We start from the raw sequence: 20,822 nt of genomic DNA on the forward strand, positions 1-20,822 counted from the left end.
AGCCACTTAAAGCTATTCTCTACAAACCAAGTTATTCGAACTAAGGCAAACATGGAGAAAGCTGGATCTGAAGCTTGCGTTCTTCATAGTTTGATCTGTTAAACCCATGAGAACTTTCCAGACTCAAGTTTTGAATAGCTTCATGCCCTAAAGGGAACTGTCACTAGTGGAATGTCCACTTGCTAAAGACCCCCAGACACATCCAAAAGGATGTTCAACCTGCAGACTATGGGGAGTTTGGAGTGGTATGCAATCAGATTAACAAGTTTTTAAGCTCCAAAGAAAAAATTATATTTTACCTAAAGAGCAATCTCAAAGGAACCTTTAGCTTAAATCATATGAACTATATAACACCCGAAGAACTTGAAGGTTACATTCACACTGAATTAAAATGCTGACCATCTAGTCAGTTTTCCACAGTGAAGCACAGGCTGACTTTCCAGTCAGAGACCACAGTGATGACGATCATGGTCATCACCTGACCGGAGTTTCAGCAGCACTCAGTGACAGCAAAACAGGAAGGTCGGGTCTGGTGACCCTCAGGTGTTAGTAAAACCAACGCTGACTCTTCCTCATGACTTTTCCTTATACCTACGCCTCTTCTGGGCGCTCACATTTCCAGCCTGGGTGGAAGCTGCAGCACGCTGTCTCTGCGGTTATACAGCTAACTCTTTTTCTACATTATGGTCCTATTTCTGCTGAATTGTTCTTCAAGTCTTTGTCAATTTCAGTTTTTGAAAAAAAACTATCTTTTTAGAACACTGGAACTATCAGTAAAAATTAAGTTTAAAAATTTTTCAATTTTATTCTTCAAATACAACAGAATTCTGATATATCACTGATGTTAAGTTATGTCTATTCACTTAACATCAATGTTGTAAAGAGGTTCAACTGAACTTTTATTTAGTGAGGTGAGTTTCAACTACCTTAAATATGGTAAATGAAACTCTTTTTTGTGTGTCAATCTAAAGTGTGTCCCTTAGGAGATTATCTTTAAGTTAAAAACACAGAATTAGGCAGACGATGATTAAATACAGTGTTAACAAGTACATTTAGCAATAAACTGAAACTTCTTCATTTAACTGACATCTGCTTAGTTTTTTATTAAGTTAAGTATAAAGGCCCAGTTAATCAACTCATTAGATTGGTCAAGGCAAGACAGTTGAACTACACAACAGAATTTAAAAAGCAGTTGGTTTTGTAGGAGTTCTCTGGTAATCACACACGCACACACACACACACAAATTGGTAGAGTACTCTGGATATTAGATGCCCCCATAAACTTGTTCACAATCTGCAGTATTTTGAAAATTATATAAATTGGACATGACCAAATTAGAGATGACTGATAAACTCATAAATATTTGGGAACTTCAGCTGTATTCCCTAAAAGATTGACTTTAATTAAAAAAAAAAAAAAAAAAGAAGACAACTCATATAAAAACACAAGATTTAACAGACACCCTGGAGAAAAAAAAAAAAAAAAATCAAATTGTAACTCAATTTCCTACTTCTTAAATATGACTAAGAAAAAAGTTACAAGTAGTAATGTCTACATTTTAAAAAAAAGAAACTATTAACTGGTGAATCTGGGTGGGGGGAGCTATACAGCATTATTGCACTCCACGAATGTGCAGAATGCCAGAATGTGCCAGCACTGAAGAACTATCTTGCACTGAGGTTTTCCAAGAGGTACAACGAGCCTGCCAAAAAAGCATCTGGTCTGTACTAACAGCTTGCTGTCTTCAGTACAGGCCTTCATAGTGTCAGTCACGCTGCTCTTGCAAAGATCCCTTAATGTCTGAAAAATATACAGAAAGAACACTCCAATTACCATCTTGCAAAAACTCTTCTATAAAGTAAGCTCAGAAAAGAACCAAGAATAATTCTGCTGAGAAAAAATTAATTAAAACTCATCCTCCATATTCACACTTGCTTACAAGTTTCCTATCTTGAAGATGCTAGGAAATATGTATACTCTTAGACAATGATTATCTGAAGGTAAGGAGAGGAGATATGTATACGCTAATATATCAATTCTGGCTATCAGCAGTTGAGAGTTTAAAAACTATCATAAAGGCCTTCAAGATAAAATTATTAACAGCCTTACTCTGGCAGGTTCAAACTCCCTTGATATAAATTTTAATGAAGGACACATCAATCTGTTGAACCTTGAATCGGAAACTTAAGGGATAATACATGTAATATCTACTAACAGTCATGATAAGAATTAACAGAAACTCATACAAAGCTAGTATATTTTTAACTACTTACAAAAGAGTTTTCAGTGCTGATAGGTGGGGCTATGACCGATGATGTGGAATTGAATCCATATGCACATTGAGCTTCATTTCATTGTCAAGAATTTGAACAAGTTGTTGCATGGATGGAAGATGACCAGATTCCAGCTTAGACCACACAGGTACGTCTAGAAAAAGGAATGGTACCCAACCCCAAAATTAAAGATTCTGTAAGACATTCATTCCATAAGTATTTATCAAGCGTCTATGTACACAACTGGGGATGTGAAAGTGAGCAAAAGTTTCTTGTCTTAGGGAGTTTACACTCTGGAAGAGGAAAGACCAAGAACTATCTAAATAGCTACAAAATCAAAAGTGCGTACTAAAAGTAGAACTAGGAAGTGCTAGAGTGCAATGAGAGGCACGAACACAGGGTTCCACTGCTGCCAGTCAGAGAAGTAATACCACTTAACCTGAGATCTAGAAATGAAGAAAAGTCACCAGGACAAGAGTGAGGCTTCATGAGAGCAGGAAACCTGGGACAAAGAAGTGTCAAAACTGGAAAGAAACCTGGCACAGGGAGTGAGCCAGAGCAGCTGGAATGCAGGAGGAGGAGGAAGACGGGAGGGGAGGAAGAGCTGGACAGGGGCCAGCAAACTTCAATGAGACAGGAAATCAACCATTTTCTCTAGGACTATCGCTTCTGTCATAGCTTTTCAACTCTCATGGTAGCCTGAAAACAGTTCTAGGTGATATGTAGAATGGTACAACTCTGTTCAGATAAAACTTTATTTATAAAACAGGCAGCAAAGAATATGAAACACAGATCCACAGTTTGCAGACCCTTAGACTAGATTGTGCAGAGACTTTTGGTCATATTAAATATTTTGGTCTTTATCTTGGGAAAAATAATAAAGCCATTTAGTGAATTTGAGATAGTCAAGTGACAAGATAAAATCGGCATTAAAAAAAAAAAAAAAGAAATTCTACTTTTTAGAGCTGATATTGGCAATTTTTTTCTGTAAAAAGTCAAGATAGAAAACATTTTAGCTTTATGGACCAAGAAACAAAATTAAGGGTATTATATAGGTGTAATTGTAAATCTACAAAAAACAAATTTCCACCATTTTTCATTGATGAAACTAAGAACATTAGTTATGAACACAACTTTGAATTTCATATGATTTCCATATGTCATAAAACATTCTTGTTTTTTTCTTTTTTTAAAACTACTTAACAATATAAACACCACTGTTAGCTAATGGGCCCTATCTGCCAACCCCTGATTTAAAGAGGGAGGGCAACAAGTTAATTGCAGCATGAACTAGCATGATGGCAGTAAAGATGAACACAGATTTCTGAGCCATTTAAAAGACACAACTGAGAAGACCTGGTAATTCACTAAACACAGGGAGTAAAGGAGAAGCTGATATGATCCTAGGTTTTCAGGAACTCGGGAGACAAATGACGGTGCCATTAAAAGGATCAACCACGCGCGAGGAAAAGCAAATAACAGCATACAGGAATCGCAGGAAGCAGGGATGATCAAGAGTCTCCTCTGGAGCAGGTCATGTTTAAGATTCCTGAGTACAGCACTGAGACAGATTTAGAATTCTCTAGAGCTTCAGGTTCAGGAATCATCCCAAAGACTTTAGATGAGGACCAGACAGAAACTTAACATAAAAGGAGGGCCAACTCTTCAAGAAATTCTAAAATTTCAAGTAAAGGTAAAGACAGAATAAGATAAAATTTTCTAAATTGTTTCCTGAATCTTCAGTTTTTATCAAATAAACTCCTTTTACATGAACATTAGAGAAGTTTATCTTATGAAAAACAAAAAAGGTTCTTGCTCATTAGAAATCACTTAAAGTTTAGCACAATGTGCGAACTATTCAAAACTTACCATTTAAAGTTATCTCAAATGCCCCCGTTGACATACACTGGTTCTCAATCATGTTGCTCAAGAAGAAAACCATCATGCATGCATAGACCTAAAAGAAAATATAATTAAGTACGATAGGCAACAAAGTCATTCAAAGTTAAAATGTGACAACTTAGGACACAGTGATCCTTTTAATAAATGGTCTCATTCTTTATTTGTTCAATGCTCTTTTAAAATCTGCTTTAAGAGTTTCTGCACGGGGCTGGGGATATAGTTCAGCTGGTACAGTGTTTGCCTTGCATGCACAAAGCCCTGGGTTCGATCCTCAGCACTACAAAAAAAAAAAAAAAAGTTTCTGCACGACTACTTCTGCTATTCCGTAGGTTCAGGTAACACCCACAGAGCAGGGAAACTGGAGCATCAATTCACAGTCCTCCACATGCTGAAGAACTCACATGATGTTCACACGGTACACAGAAGTCCTAAGAGGTGGCATAACAACCAGTTAAACAAAAAAATGCCAGTGTAAGAAGGGTTCATTTTGATACTTTTATAATGCAACATATGAATTCCCAAGAGACTAGTGATGCCACGATCAGTAACTTCAAGCATCCAAGACAACCATTTATGTTTCCATAAAACAAATCATTTTAAGTCAAAGTAAGGAAAACGCAGGACAGAAAGCAGACAGATTAGTTATTCACTGTGAGAAGACAAATCTATGCTCCCCCAAGAGTCTAGAAGCTCTTTCTTATGCACATAAGAGTTTTAATTTAGCAAAATCACTAAACTAAAAATTGGATATAGTGAGGATGCCAATTCACAGCAAGTTGTTTCAGAAAAATAAATGTCCACTGCAGACAAGAAAGAGCTTTCCCTCCTGCCCCACTTGAGTTAGGTGGGTTCTGATTTCCTAACATTTGGGAACATAAATCTACTTTCATAGAAATAAAACACAAGGAACTGTCATAACGGCTACAGCTTGTAAGTGTTTTCTTTTTCCACAGTATATCAACAATGGTGTGTATATCTATTGAGGTAAAATGCACAAAGGACAATCTGGAATCAATTAAGTACAGCATAAAACATTATCAGCAGTAAGTACTCTACTTCCCATTCTTAATCCTTTGCAAATTAATGTTTTGATAATGACAGGGCAGACACACCTGAATTAGAGACAACACTTGAGGACTCTGTTAAGATCCCTGCCTGTTCCTGGAAGCAAGTGGTTCCCTAGGAGAAGGATAGCTGTGTAGGAGTCTGGTAAAGGAATTCAGCCTAGAGCTAAAGGACAAACTGGACAGAGGGCTCCACAAGAGAACTTGCCCCTGAGGAAAGCATCTAAGCAACACCCACAAGAGATAAATAAAAATTAGACCCATTTCTGGTGATGGTAGATGATTCAGAAAAAAAAAAAAAAACTTTAAGCAAAACAGATGAAAGCAAACATACTCTAGCAAGAATATCTGCTATAAGACTACAAAGCAAAAGAGAAATAGCAAAGAAACTCAAGATTCTTAAGTGTATTTACATTTATTCTTTCTGGCAATTTGCCAAACAGATCCCTATGAACAGGAAGTCAAAAAACAAATAATTCAAAAGAAAAAGGAGTTTTAATAAGAATCAATCAACAGAATCACACTTTTTAATCTGGATCAATCCACTAGTGGTATATCAGTTGATATAAATGTTCAATTATATATATTGTATTTTGATGACTATCACACGACCTAAGTGATGTAATCAAAATCAGGTTAAAGATTATTTTCTGCCCAGGTTCTAGTAAAATAATATCTCCCTTTATGCCCCCTAAATAAAAGGGTAAAACCATTACCCTTAAATATATTGTTTTTTTTTTAAACAATTTTTTTTTTTTTTTTTTTTTGCGGTCCTGGGGATCGAACTCCGGGCCTTGTGCTTGCGAGGCAAGCACTCTACCAACTGAGCTATCTCCCCAGCCCTAAATATATTGTTTTTAAGGCATAATGGAAACTGAAGCCAAGTGAAGTTAAGTACTTGCCCAGAGATAAAATGACATAAGTTGAAATAATACGCATTAATATGTTAATAAATGACAAGTACCTTCTGTCAAAAAGAAAAATACATTAAAATCTTTTAACTGAAAACCTAAGAACCTACAGTAACCACAGTTATTAAATTACTTACCTTATTCTCTTGGCCCCACTGCCAGATGCTAGGAGCTTGCATGCCAAAGAAAGCAAAAGGATCCTTGCCAACAATTATTAAGCCTATTAATACTAGTTTGAAGATTGACAGGAAAGATGCTATGTGTCTATCAAAAGAAAAAAAAACACATCAGAAGCCATAATTTCTCATTTACTTTAAAGTTTCCTAATTCAAGTACATGTATATAAACATTTTCTAGATACCAAATCTAAAAAAGTTACTAATCATGAAAAAGCAACCAAAATTTATTATACGGTTTTAAAACAAAATGTTTAATCTTTTAAATCAATCCAAAAATAAACTTAAAAATCATATAAACTGGCCTTTAACAATACTATCACTTTAAGACAGTACAGAACTTAGTATCACTGATCCTCTAAAATGTTGGTAATCTGGGGGAAATTCAGAGTTAAAGAACATGCTTAGAATGTGTAAAATCCTGAAATAGGTTCCATCTCTAGCATCAAGTGAGGAGAGGGAGTTCTTAGTCTATTTCTGCATTAAAACTACATAAGAAGGGCTGGGGAGATAGCTCAGTTGGTAGAGTGTTTGTCTTGCAAGCACAAGGCCATGGGTTCGATCCTCAGCACCGCAAAAAAAAAAAAAAAAAAAAAAAAAAAACTACATAAGAAAATACCTCTTTAAAAGGACTGTCATCTCTGAAACAACCTCATTCCTTTTTAGAGAAAAAGTCTATATTTGAGCCAAACTTGCTATTTATAAAGTAGCATTCTCTGTATATTACTGTAACCAGTTAAATTATAATAACCAAGAAAGGTAAGTGATATAGTTCACAGAAGCTTGTGAAGTCAAATAAATTGTTTCCCTTTTAAGTTACTGAAATTTACTTACCTATAAATTGGTTGAGGGAGGTAATTCTCTCCTTCGATTCGGATGTCTGGGTACCGCTGACTAATAACCCGCATGTACTCCTCAAACACCCGCCTGTAACCTCAGGAAACACTGCAGAAAAATAAGTGTTTCCATAAGTGGTTGAGATACATAGATTAATTCTGCAGTCAGAAAAAGGCTAAAAATTATTACCGACATTAAATTTGTTTCTCAAAATCACAAATTAATGATAACCCAGATGAAGCATACAGGGAGTTTCCTTCCTTTTTACAAATTTCACAAATTTCCCCTCAAATAACTGCTTCCCTATTATAAAAAATATATATATATCAACCTTTTTGGCTTTGGGCTATTGTAAGACAACAGCAAATACCTATATTCTCTCTCTCTCTCTCACACACACATATTCAGTATATCTTGAACTCACACACTGATTTGGCCTTTAAAAAAAAAAAATCAGTGATATGAAAACAATTCTCATTCATTTGAAATAGAAACTTCCAAATCTGGGGTGCAAGAAGCTTATAAAGAATATCAAGGTGTGAGATGTGAAATGGGTTTTCATTGCACTCTGCCTCCACCAGGGTAAGTTTGCACGATCATTATAGGAACTTAGACTGGACTATTAGATCCCTTCTGACGCTAAAATTTAAATCTACTTTGTGAAGGAAAACAAAGATTGAAAGGGTAATTCTCAGCAATATGACATGACTCTGGAAATTATGTCAACGGCATCCAATCTTCTCCATGACAGTCTCTAAATGACTTACTTTCAGCTGTCCCAACAAGAATAGAATATGCCACCAAGAGCACATCTAGAGAAAAGGATCAACAGAAGAGCTTGCAAATTCAGGCAAAATTGTGCAGCACTTAAGTTCACTAGGTTCTAAGGAAAATAAATATCATAAAGTAACAAAGTCAACACTGGTACAGAGGAAGCCCGGTCAGTAATTAAGCTACAGTAGAGTAAAACAAGGTGCCAGCTTTGTCAATCAAAGAAAAATAACCCAGTAACCACCAGTACCAACCCAAAGGAAAAGCAGAGTTTACACTGAGATAGGGTGAAACAGCATAAATGTTAGATTAGTAGATCCCTACTTAAGAAAACCTGCTTTAAAAAAAAAAAAAAGCTAGGTGTGGTGGTGCACACTTGTAATTCCAAATCCCAGCAACTCGGAAGCTGAGGCAAGAGGATAGCAAGTTCGAGGTCAGCCTTGGCAACTTAGTGACACCCTGTCTCAAAATAAAACAAAAAGGGTGAGATCAGGGATGTAGCTCAGTAGCAGAGTGCTGGCTTATCCTGTGCAAAGCCCTGGATTGGATTCCCAGCACCACAAAACAAATAAGGCTGGGGGTGTGGCTCAGTGGTAGAGGGCCCCTCAGTTCAATCTCCAGCATCAAAAAAGAGTGAGAGAATTTGACAGTCATTCTTTAGAGAAAATATTTATTTCCTTTACTGTTAGAATGAAATTTTCTTTTCTTTTTTTTTTTTTTTTGTTTTTTTGTTTTTTTGCAGTACTGGGGATCAAACTCAGGGCCTTGTGCTTGCGAGGCAAGCACTCTACCAGCTGAGCTATCTCCCCAGCCCTAGAATGAAATTTTCAGGCTGGGGAGATAGCTCAGTTCGTAGAGTGCTTGCCTGTCAAGCACAAGGTCCTGGGTTCAATCCCCAGCACCACAAAAAGAAAAAAAAAAAAAAAAAAAAAAAGATATTTTCAAGAGTAAATCTTTAAAACATATAAACTTTTTCAGGAATAAACCTCTATATAGCTAAATATTTAAACAAACTTACAAATTTCCAGATGCCTTTTTTAACATCCATCTAGTTTAGTATTTTATTATTACTTTTTTTATTCTTGTCAATCAACATTCGGAGCTTTTCAGAGTTCATATTATTAATCTGATGAAATTCCAAATTTATAGAAGAGTTGTAAGGATGGTGCAAAGACCTTACATCCTAGGATTAGTATTTTGCCATAACTGTCTATAAGAAAAGTCTAATGTTACTTTTGTCCTGAAGCTATTACAAAAATAATAAGTCAAACCACCTTAAAACCAAGAAATGCCATTTGACTTCAATGCCCAAGTTGGCACCAGTGTCTATAATAAAACTAATTATCTAAAATAAAAGTATTTAAGCTTTTTTTTTTTTTTTTTTTTTGTACCAAGGGTGCTTAACCACTGAGCCTTTACCCTCAGGTCCTTTTCTATTCTTAAATTTTGAGACAGGTTCTCACCATATTGTTTAAGGCCTCACTAAGTTGCTAAGGCTGGCCTCAAACTTTCAACCCTCCCATCTCAGCTTCCTAAGCCCCTGGAATTACAGGTGTACACCGAAGTATTTAACTTTTTTTTCTTTTGCAGATGTAGATGGACAACATGCCTTTATTTTGTTTATTTTTTATGCAGTGCTAAGGATGGAACCCAGTGCCTCACATACGCTAGGCAAGCACTCTGCCACTGAGCTACAGCTTCAGACCAAAGTATTTAATTTCTTTTTTTTTTTTTTTGTGATGCTGGGGATTGGGGATTGTGATGCTTGTGCACTCTACTGAGCTATCTCCCCAGCCTAGTATTTAACTTTTAAAGCAATATTTGAGAATGAGCCTGGCTAATTTAGTTGAAACTTCTTTTTCATAGATGAAAGGGGAAAAAAATGAAGCCCAGAGAGATCAAGTAACTTTTCCAAGGTTACATATTCATGTAAGATTTCACTTGTTCAATTATCTATGGAATGCCTGACGGAGGCTGCACTTAGTGTCAGGACTGGACTACAGCTGGATTTTAGACTCTCCACACAGGACAGTCAACGTTGTGAACCCAGCAGTAGCTGAAGGAAAGAGGCTCAGCTGGAGAGGCTGTCTAAGTGCAGGCCGCACTACTGGTCAGACTCGAAACAGTGACCCACTTTCCCCACAATGTGCTTAAAGCCTAAATTTACCCTTTGTTTTTCTAATCCCAAATCCAGTTAAGTTTCGGACCTTGTGCGAAATTCCAAACAGAACTGGCCCACGATCTCACAGTCCAAAGGGCCTTAAACTTGCACTCCTCTATTTCTGAGAAACGAAATGCTTACAGACTGCCCCGACATGCTTCAGACAAGCACTCACGCAGTTCCTCTACATTTGCCTTCAGGTGTGTCAAGAAAAACCAAGGAACTTTTTTTCTAGTACAACTGTTTTCACCCAAAGTAATTTTTCTGTCTTGAAAGCACTAATCACTACTACAAACAGATGTTTTCCAAAATAAAACATACCCAGGGCTTGTTGAGGTGGCAAATGCTAAGTTAGAGTCACTTATGGTAAAGAGCTAGCACCATGCCACCTATGTCAAACCCAGCTCTTTCTAGGTACCCCACTCTCCAGCTCAGTGAGCACATCTGATCCCAGCATCTCCAACTGGTAGGTGTGTGAACATCCTAAAAACGCACCAATGGCTGCCTAATTCTTGAAAAGAAATCTTAAATTTAAGCCTCATCACTTTGCAAAACCCTTTCTAGTAATCTAGTAATCCAGAGATAACTTACTTCAAGGACTCAACTATTGGATTGTTCGAGTTAAAATATTTTCCACACAGCACTTTTCCCAAAGATTTTGCAAACATATTAAATGATCTATATGTAACCAACAGAAAAGAAATTTGGGAAACAGAGAAAAATCTCTTGTCCATGATATTTCAAACAGATCCTGTGCTTTTAAAAGTCCACCATGCATATAGCCTCCTCATTCACAGTACCAACCAGTTCACTTCTCTCTACTACATCTGCTGCTAATCGAAGTCACATGTCTACTTTTACCAAGCCGGTCACATAGGCCCACCTCTCACAGCCCCACAGTAAAGGAAATATGGGGCTGGGTGTGGGGTGCAGAGGTGGAATGCAACTAGCATCACAGGCTCTGGTTTCAATCCCCAACATTACAGAAAAATAAAAAGATACCATTAGCAAAATCTTAGACGTTGATTGCTATGAAGTAAATACCTGTGATTTTCTGTTTTCATTATCTAACTCACCCTCCCCTTTTATGAGCAATACCCACCCAGCCCCTACCCTGCTACAGGATTGGGTCCCATTTACATGAAACCAAACCCTTGCCACAGCATATGTTCCAGAAAGGCACCCTTCAGAAGGTGGTCCAGAGCTTCTTTTCTAGAAAAAAAGAATGTGGATTTTAAAATGTGACTGCTAAGTGACATTTAACACTAGACCTGCTGGGTGGAGGAGTCAACCTATCCATAAGACTAAGAAGAGGAGATCCAGCTGAACTTCAGAGAAGTATACATTTTACTGAGTAAAGTAAAAATGTGAATCAGAAGTGTGAACAAAGCCTGCCCAGGTTTCTGAGTTTCCCATTTCAGTCTCTGAGGCCCTATTGCTTCTGCCTTTAAATGCATTCCCAATGCACTGTCTACCCTCATTCAAATAGGTTTCTTCTACTTGTATTCCAAAGGTTTCACTTAATATTTTTTGTACTTCCCGAAGAAAATCAGAAAGATGCTTTATAAATACTAGTTTCTGTCTACAGCACTGATCATCCCCAGCAGCTCCCTGGTTACTGAAAACTGACCACTACATTTTTAGATGTGATCTTCTCCTTGCTCTGTTCACTATGAGGTAGTAACAGACACCATGAGTTGCATCACCTGTTCTTAGCGTCTTAAGCAATGAAATATGAACAAGATGCTCAAGGAGCATGGAATAAGCTAATCTGATCAACAACTTTTTTAAAGATTCCGGCTGGGGGAAGGGGATCAGGAAGGGCAGCAGAATTCATTGGTCCTAACTAGCCTTGTATTTGTACGCATGACCAGGGTAATCCCACATCAGGCACAACCATAAGAGTGGGAGCCTAATAGAGTAAGTTTATACTTTTATGTATGTATATTTTGCCACAGTACATTCTACTGTCACGTATAACTTAAAAAACAAAAAAGATGCAAGCAAGATTTCTCACAAACTTCAGACCAAGACTGAAAACCACAGATCTGAACATGTTCTTTTTTTATTTTTTATTTTTTTTTAAGAATTGCAAAAACAACAGTAAAGAGGTGGCAGCTTATCAGGTTAAGGAACTGTGTTACAAGACCAACTGACTTCCTTTCCAGTGCCCACCACCAGAACAAAACGAATGGCTTTGAAGAGGTTCCAAGTCCTGGCTGCTGCAGCAGTGTACCCAACTGTCACCTGAAATGAGTCCACAGTCAACAGGTGAAAGTACAAAAGGAAGAGGAAAACAATAAACAAAGCACCCAAAAGAGCTTCCTAGTTTGGCCAATGAATGAACAGGGAACACAATAAATGTTATTTTCTCATTAATATAATAACTTACTAAAATGCAACAGGTGCAAATTTTATGGCATGTGAATTATATCTTAATTTTTAAGTGTACTAAAAAAGATAAAAACTGTATGTAATACATGTAGGAATTTGACAAGAGACAATTCCTTCAAAATGCAGATAAATCACTGTTTATTGAGTATCTTTATCAAGTCACCTTTATCGAGTGGCTACATAACTCCATTCATTAGAAAAAATATATAATATTTTCCAGAGCAAAGAGAAAAAATTCCTTCCCCAGGAAGAACTTAAGCAATTTATAAATTGGGAAGGATAGGTTGTCACAGGGCCAACCACAGCAGCCTACAACACAGCGTACCTTTTTTTTTTTTTTTTTTTTTTAAATTGACTGTTGACAGATATTCTAAGCTCCAGAGATAAGCATCAAGCATAAGATAAAAATCTATGCATTTTTGCCACTGGTAACATTCTAATGGAGAATAAAGCTATAGTTTTGTTAGTTCATAATATCTGAAGATGTTTCTCATTTTGTCTTGTCTTGCTTGAGGACAGAGTGAAAAGAAAAAAACCTGAGGGTTTATGAGAAAATGTCACAAAATTAAAGAGCAGAAGTGTAATCAAAAGACTAAAAATAAGAGCAACAATCAAAATCTGTAATAAGGAGAAAAAAAGAGATGTGGAAGGACTGCAGGAAAACTCAAAACCAAAAAACAGAATTAAAACATTCTGAGGATCTAGCAAATCAAAACCATAATGAACTGTGAACTTACATGCACTAGGATGGCTACCATCAGGAAAACAGAAAATAACAAGTGTTGGTGAGGGTGCAGAGGGACTGGGATCCCTGTTTGTGGTTGGTGACAATATAAAATGGTGCAGCCATGATGGAGAACAGTATGGAGGTGCCTAAACATTTTAAAAATAGAGTTACCATATGATCCAGCCACTGTGGTTTGAATATGATTTGTTTCCTTCGAATGGCATGCTGAAATGTGACTGTCACTGTGGTAGTGTTGGGAGGTGGACTTTAAGAGTGGTCCAGTCTTGAGAGTGGTTCATTTTTCTGGAAGAGAGCTGGCTGTGTTCCCTCTTCCGAGCTCACTTGCCCTTCTGCCACCGGTGAAGCAGCATGGGTTTCGCCAGATGCAGAGCCAAGCTCTTAAGACTTCCAGCCTCCAGAACCTTCACCAAAACAAACTTCTTCCTTTGTTAACGACAAGTCTCAAGTATTGCTTCAGTAACATAAAACAGGCTAAGACACAGGCAATCCCACTTGTAGGTATATATCCAAAAAAAATTCACCAAAGCAGGATCTTGAAGAGATATTGCACACCATGTTGATGACAGCATTATTGACTACTGTGAAATAAAATGTCCATCAGCTGATAAATGGATAAAGAAAATGCATTTACTTATCTACATACAATGGAATATTATGTTGACTTAAAAACAGGGAAATCCTGCCATTTGCTACAACATAGATAAAATCTGAGAATACACTAAAAAAATAAGCCAGTTACAAAAGGACAAACACTGTATGATTCCATGCACAAAGTGTCTAAAGTGTTCAGAATCCGGAAGAGGGGGAGTTAGTATTCACTGGGGATAGGGTCAAAGTGCTCAAGATGAAAAAGTTCTAGATTTGCTGCACAACAAAATGTGAAGATACTCAATGATAATCAACAGTGCCCTTCAAAAGGTTAAGATGTAAATTTAATGTTTAAAATTTTTACTACTATTACAAAAAAAACAGTTTGAAAAACATATCTTGAGGTCCTAAGGAGAAAATGATGTGGCAGAAAACTGAAACCAGTAACAGGAGACCAATAAACAAAAATCACAAAAAATCTGAATAGTAATAAATGGATCACAATATACTGATCAGATTACATATCCTATCAGAAACAAAAACAAAAAACTTTCTGAGAGCCCACCAAACATTTGCAACTGTTGACCACCATTAGGTCACAAAGAAAACCCAATAAGCAGAAAAAGCAATTGTCATTTTAGAACAAAATAAAAAATTTTAAAACCCACTTTATGAAGTTCTACAAGTTTTAACCAATCCAAGTATGTCAAATTTTAAAATGTGATACCTTTGACTTAGTCACATTATACTTCCATGGGTTTATTCTATGGAAATAACAGAGTAAGTACACAAAGGTATTTAAGGACATTTATCTCAACAAAGTAACATAAATTCAGGCCAACATAAATGCCAATCAGTCAGGCACTAGTTAAATAAAGGCATACTCATTCCGTGAAATGTTATGCCTGTGGATGGAGATCTGCATTTACAGACACGAAAAGGTTTAAGTATGGGGGCATGGTTTTTAAAAGCTACAATCATGAACTTATGTAAAATTACATCGCACAGCATGTGTTATTTTGAAGGAGACACTACTAAACACACACGCTGCACAGTACAGGGTGCTTTATGCTTCCATTTTGCCCCACGGCTAAGTCAGCTTCATCTGCAGTAGCTTTCAGTTGGTGAAAGCCTTTCTCTCTGTCTCCTGGAGTTCCCCACTCCTGCCTCTGCTCCCCTGCAAAGTCTCTGGCTCCCGGAATAAGGGTTCCTTCTATCCCCTAGTCTTCTATTTCACATCTCATTTAGAATACTTATTCTCTTTACTATAAATACTGGTATGTCTGTCTCTCCTACAAGAAAACTGGCTTTCGAACCTTATTGTGAAAAAATCACATCTTCCTAAAAATTGAACAAAAAAGGGGGAAAACAAGTGGCATGGGAAAGGGGGGGCATATCAAAAATTTAGAGTATGTCACTATCACTACAAGAACTGATTATCAGTGGTTCACCTACAAAAGGGGAATCCTTCCTCATCAATTCCAGGCTGCACCCATCATGATAAGAAATGTGAAAACATGACTGCCCTTTTAGGAACGCAGGGAAGGTGACCATCAGAGAAGCCTGAGGGCTCATCCACGGTCTTGACTGACAAAGAGAGAAATGAAGATAAACAAATACATGTGCTATCACTTTTTTCCTTTAAGTCCTCTAACAGTGCAACAGAGAGTATTAGAGGTAAATGGAAAGCAACCAACATTCTCATTATGCAGATGAACAAGCTGAGTGCTAATGAGATGACTAATTCACCAAACGGTCTCAGAGCATAAGGGGCAGACAGAACAAGAACCTGGTCTCCAAACTGCTAGTCCAGTAAATGAGCAGTTCCTGGTCAAGAAGACAGTCAAAATGTATAGGGTTATCTTGGATTTTTAAATTATATATATGACTTGATTTTCTACCAGTCATCTAATGTTTCAATTTTCTGCAAGAGGATATAAAACCTTTAAAATCATTCAGTCATGTTTTACTTACATCTAAAAGCTTTGAACTAAGTTCTTCATTTATTATTAAGGAGAGACAACTATTATGTGCACAATATTCAATTAAATGTTGCAGCTTTCTGTTCTTTAAAAAAATGGCAAAAAAAAAAACCCCAAAACACAAACAAAATGGTAAGTTCCATCATTATAAACTTGCAGAATTTTAAAAATCTAAACCATCAGTAGGTGTAGCTCCCACCATTTTATTTTTTCTCTGACATTTTACTAATAGTCTGCTGTATGCATCAACTTCTGGCTACTTCATTTCATTGATTCCAAGATGCATATTTTCCCATAGTCAGCATCTCAAAAACAAGAAACAAAACAACATTAACAACAACAACAAAAACCCACAGGATTTATCTTATTTATCTTACTATGCTATTAATGGTGTATATTTTCTTTCTAAGTGATATATAAAATAACGATGCACCCAACAAGTCATTGTATCTGTGGTTTAGTGAAATACAGCATCTGCTAATTTAACTTTTTAAGTTTCACTTACTACAGGTATTCTGGAATGATTAACATTTCTTTGTGGGGTTTTTGCTCTGGCTACTATGTCTTTGGTTTTCAAAGTTCAGGATTCCAAAGCCAGGTACAGTAGTGCACGGTTGTAATCCCAGCTAGTAGGGAGGCTGAGGCAGGAGGACTCAAGTTTGAGACCAACCTGGGCTACTGAGCAAGACCCTGTCTCAAAATAAAACAATTATTTAAAGGACTGGGAATGTGAGATTTGCTCAGCAGGCGTGAGGCCCTGTAAGAAATAAGCAAATAAACACAAATCAGGACTCCTCCCTTCCTTTTCTCATCGCCACACAACCCATAGAACTCTGTCTGTTCTCACTGTTTACTATTCTGGGAAATGGCACACCATCATAGCTGAACTCAGAGGTCATCTTTGACAGTTCTCGTTTCAGGATGTCTCTCCTTACCTCCAAGTACACATACAGTCCCCAATACCCATGGGGGACTGGTTCCAAGACTCGCCCCCCTATGCCAGAATCTGTGGACACACAAGGCCCTTAAAGAAAATGGTACAGTATTTGCACACAACTACCACACCCTACTGTATGCGTGGAGTCACCTAACAGTACAAATGCCCTCAACAGTTACACTTTCCAGGGAACGACAAGGAAAACGTCTGTGTTCAGTACACACGCCACTTTCCCTCTCAGACATTTCTCATCCACGGCTGGCTGAGTCCACGATGTGGAGCCCTCAGAGGTGGTGCCCACAGCTAGAGGCTGACTGGAATCCATCACCCACAGGTGCTAAATTCATCTCCTAGAGAGCTCTCAACCCTTCTTTGTGCTCCCCACCAGCTCTGACCCAAGCTCCACGTCTCTGCCTTGACAACTCCAAAACCCCCACGTGCCTTTCCACAAAGAAGCTCACTGGTCTCTCCCATGGAGGGCCTGCCAAACCCTCAAGGGCCTTGCCTTTGCTCCTTGAAGTCGGCCAGGCCTCTCATGTAAACTATGTTCTTTCCTACTACAGGGCCCCTGCACAGTACTCCCCTTACCTGCAAAGCTCATTCCAAATAAATCTTACCACTTGAATCTTAGTTCAAAATCTGCTTCCGGATCTCAACTAGGTCTTTCTCATACCACCCAAACTGCAGTTAGAACTTGGCTGTCCTATAATTACAGCAGTGGATAATTAAATTTGACAATTCTGCCATATTCTGCTTATGTTTTGAAATCTTAACTTCATTTAACCTACTCTTCTCGGGCTGGGGATATAGATCAGTTGGTAGAGTGTTTGCCTTGTGCATACAAGGGTTCAATCTCCAGTACCACAAAAAAAAAAAAAAAAAAAAATCTACTTTTCTCAGCAGTAATCCAACTGTCAAATGTTCAAATAAATATTAACTGTGAAAGGTTGTAATCAGTAATCTTTTTAAACTGCAGAAACTACAGATTTGATAATGCTAGATCACATACGAGGAAAGAATAAACACACGTGCCAAATATCATCCCTTTCTACCAGAATACACATATTAAAAGCAAAGCAAGCAAAGTGTAACAAGGAAAGTTTAAGCTCCACTAGAGAACGTTTTTTATGTAGATGTGGTGCTCCGTATGGGCCTCACACATGGTAGGCAAGTGCACTACCACTGAGCTACATCCTAGCCCTTTCTATTTTATTTTGAGATAGGACCTCTCTAAATTGCCCAGGCTGGCCTTAAATTTGCAATCCTTCTGCTTTTGCCTTCTAAGGAGCCAGAATTACAGGTGTGTACCACTGTGTGGAGCAAGAACTTCCTTTCAATGCTTAACAATTCAAATAACCATAACAAATTTTTCACAAATGTGATATCAATGCCAAAAAAATTCCCAAATTCTATTGTTCCATCAACAAACAAAAAAGCCAAAAACTCAGATACAAAGAATACTACTGGACCATTTTTGCAATTAGGTATCACACCTGTCATTAGGTATCACACCTGTCTCATTCACCATGAAATCTTTGGGCACTGAATAACAATTTATTCAAAAAGCATTTATGAATACAGAATAGGAAATGCTGTCACAAGCGTGACCTCTCCAGTTCAATTTCATTGTGCACTGCATTGCTATTTTGTTCCAGAATCATAAAAGTATAATTACCAGATATGTTGAACTATAGTTACATATCTAATACAATTAATTAGTACATTAATACTAAACACTAAACAAAATCAACTGAAAGTAAAAGTAGCTCTTTCATAAATGTCAAGAAAAACTGCATTTCATAGCACTGAGATTTCAAATGAAACCTAAAACATTTTTCATGCATTTTATCCTCAACTGTATTAGCACCCTCTACTTTCCCAAACTTGCAAATGAATGTTCAAGAGTCTATCAAAACCAGAAACCTAATATTCACTCTATTAAAAACACATTAATCTTTGCGGGGAAAAGCAACAAACAAGCAGCTAAATTTATCTATATTCAGTAGGACATAATACAAGTGACTTCCTATGTGTATATTAAAAAAAAAATGGAAGCACTTTTGTTATGTAACATGTTCAGGGTGACAGCAAAAGAAACTCTTCTTACATGTCAGAGAAAAGTTATATTTTAAAAAAAATCAAAGAAAAACTAAGCATCAAGGTTTCAAGTTGTGAATTTTTTAAAAAGCTTAATAGGAGCCCCTCGCCCTACTCAGAAGGCTGAGGAAACGGGGAAAACAGGCTCAAGGTCAGCCCGAGCTACTGGGGAGACCACCTTAAAGACTTAGGAAGCGCTGGGGATGCAGCTCCGGGGTACCGAGCCTGCCAGCAAGCACCGAGCCCTGGGCTCAGTCCCCAGCTGCGCCCGCCCTGCACCGGCTCGCGCGCTCTCATGACCGGCCGAGAGCACCCTCGGGGAAGACGCGCCTGCGGCACGCGGCGAGGACTCGGGCGGAGCAGGCCAGAGAGGCGTCCGGGGCGAGAGCGCGGAGGCGGCGGCAGGGGCGGGGCGCCCAACGCGGGCCTTCCGAGCGGCCCTAACGATTTACTCGTAGACGGACCCGCCAGACCCGGCGCCGACGGCTCGGGCCGCACAGCGACCGCTCGGTTCTCGCCCTCGTCACCAGGAAGAAAGGGCGTTTTCACCCAGGGTCTCCCCAGTTGCTCCCTGACTCCGCTTTAAACGTCGCAAACTTTTCTTAATCCAAAGATGTCGTTTCCGACGGCGAAGCCACACCGGCTGACGCAGCACCGGGCGGCGGCCGCGGCAGCGTTCCGAGGACCCGGGTTCCGAGAGGCGCGGCGGACGCCCTTCGGGGAGCACGCCGCCTCCGGAGCCCGGCCCGAGGCTCCGCCGAGGACCCGCACCGCCGCGCGCGGGGCGGCGCCGGGCCCCGAGCACCGCCGCCCGAGGCCAAGGCGCCGAGCGGGCGCGAACGCCCCGCTCGCCGGAGCAACGGCTCCGGCCGCCGCCGCCCGCCCCACGCCCGCCGCTGTCATCCGCAGGCCCGGCGCTCCGGCTCGGCCGCCCGGCGTGGGCACCGCGTGACGCCGCCGGCCGCGCTGGTCCCCCGCGGCGTTTAACCTTGTCGCGCCCTCCCGCCCCAGCCCACCCTCCCAGCCCGCAAAAGGCGAGCGAGCGGTTGTGCTGCGAGTACCCGCGCCCGGCCGCGCGTCCAGCCGGGCCGACTGCGGCGGGGCGCCGGGAAGGCGCAGGAAGACGCAGCAGCTAGGCCGCGAAGCCGGGGCCTCTCCTAGGGAGCGGCGCGGGCGGCAGCGCGGCGGGGCGGCGCGCCCACTCACCAGATCTGGAACTTGAGCAGCGGCCCCGTGGCGTACTGCATCTTTAACCTCTTGCTGGGCACGCCGCCCAGGTTGGCCGAGGCCTCGCCCCGGGCCACCGCCGACGCCGCCACCAGGAGAAGCAGCAGAAGCCTCATCTTAGACGAGACAGCCGCGCCGGCCGCCGTCAGACCCAGACTGCGGCCGGCCCAGCGCCTAGCCGCCGGCGGCTCCCCACGGCGCAGGCGCGGTCCGCCGAGGGCGGGAGGGCGGCCGCCCCGCGCCTGCGCGCCGGCGCCTGCGCCCCGGGAGGGAGCGCGGGGCCGCGCGGCCGCCTCCCCGCACCATCTTGGACGTGCGCAGAGGCGGAAGCGGGCGGCAGGTGCGGCGGGCTGCGGGCCCTGCAGCCGGCCGCCCGGGACGGGAGCGCCCTCGCTCTCCAGCCCCTTCCCTGCCTGTTGCCCCTACTTGCTTTCTTGACCCGCGTCAGGTTCTGCTTAGTGACTGACCTAGGAGACTCCCTCTCCCGGTTTCCTCGCTCCTTGTTAGGTTTTCCAACAGTGAAAATTCAGACCCCGGGAAAGACAGGAGCAGTAATTTCCTTCTGTGATAAGGAACCAGTATCTAAAAACACCAACGCAACCCTAGCAACCTCCTAAAATTTATTTTTTGCTTTTTCTTTCATTTAGATCTGGTTTTTCTAAAAACCTAGCAAACTTTCAAAAAGAATTCGTGTTCGAGTTTCTTATGCTTGAAGGGTTGAGGATAGCATTCCTACAAGACAGCCCGGGAAAA

The 20,822-nt window shown here is 40.1% G+C and overlaps 1 protein-coding gene across 1 annotated transcript; it reads right to left on the minus strand.

The window, feature by feature from the left end:
* Positions 1 to 1,077: 1,077 nt before the first annotated feature.
* SELENOT (selenoprotein T) lies at positions 1,078 to 20,265 on the minus strand. Its single transcript, XM_079100981.1, has 6 exons — positions 20,049 to 20,265; positions 7,162 to 7,272; positions 6,289 to 6,415; positions 4,144 to 4,231; positions 2,275 to 2,428; positions 1,078 to 1,801 (listed from the first exon to the last, which is right to left on the minus strand). The coding sequence occupies exons 1-5, from the start codon at positions 20,183 to 20,185 to the stop codon at positions 2,304 to 2,306; spliced, it is 588 nt and encodes a 195-aa protein (XP_078957107.1). The 5' UTR covers positions 20,186 to 20,265; the 3' UTR covers positions 1,078 to 1,801; positions 2,275 to 2,303.
* Positions 20,266 to 20,822: the final 557 nt, after the last annotated feature.

Source organism: Sciurus vulgaris, assembly GCF_902686455.1.
Source record: "Sciurus vulgaris genome assembly, chromosome: 10".
In the NCBI taxonomy this organism is placed as follows: Eukaryota; Metazoa; Chordata; class Mammalia; order Rodentia; family Sciuridae; genus Sciurus; species Sciurus vulgaris.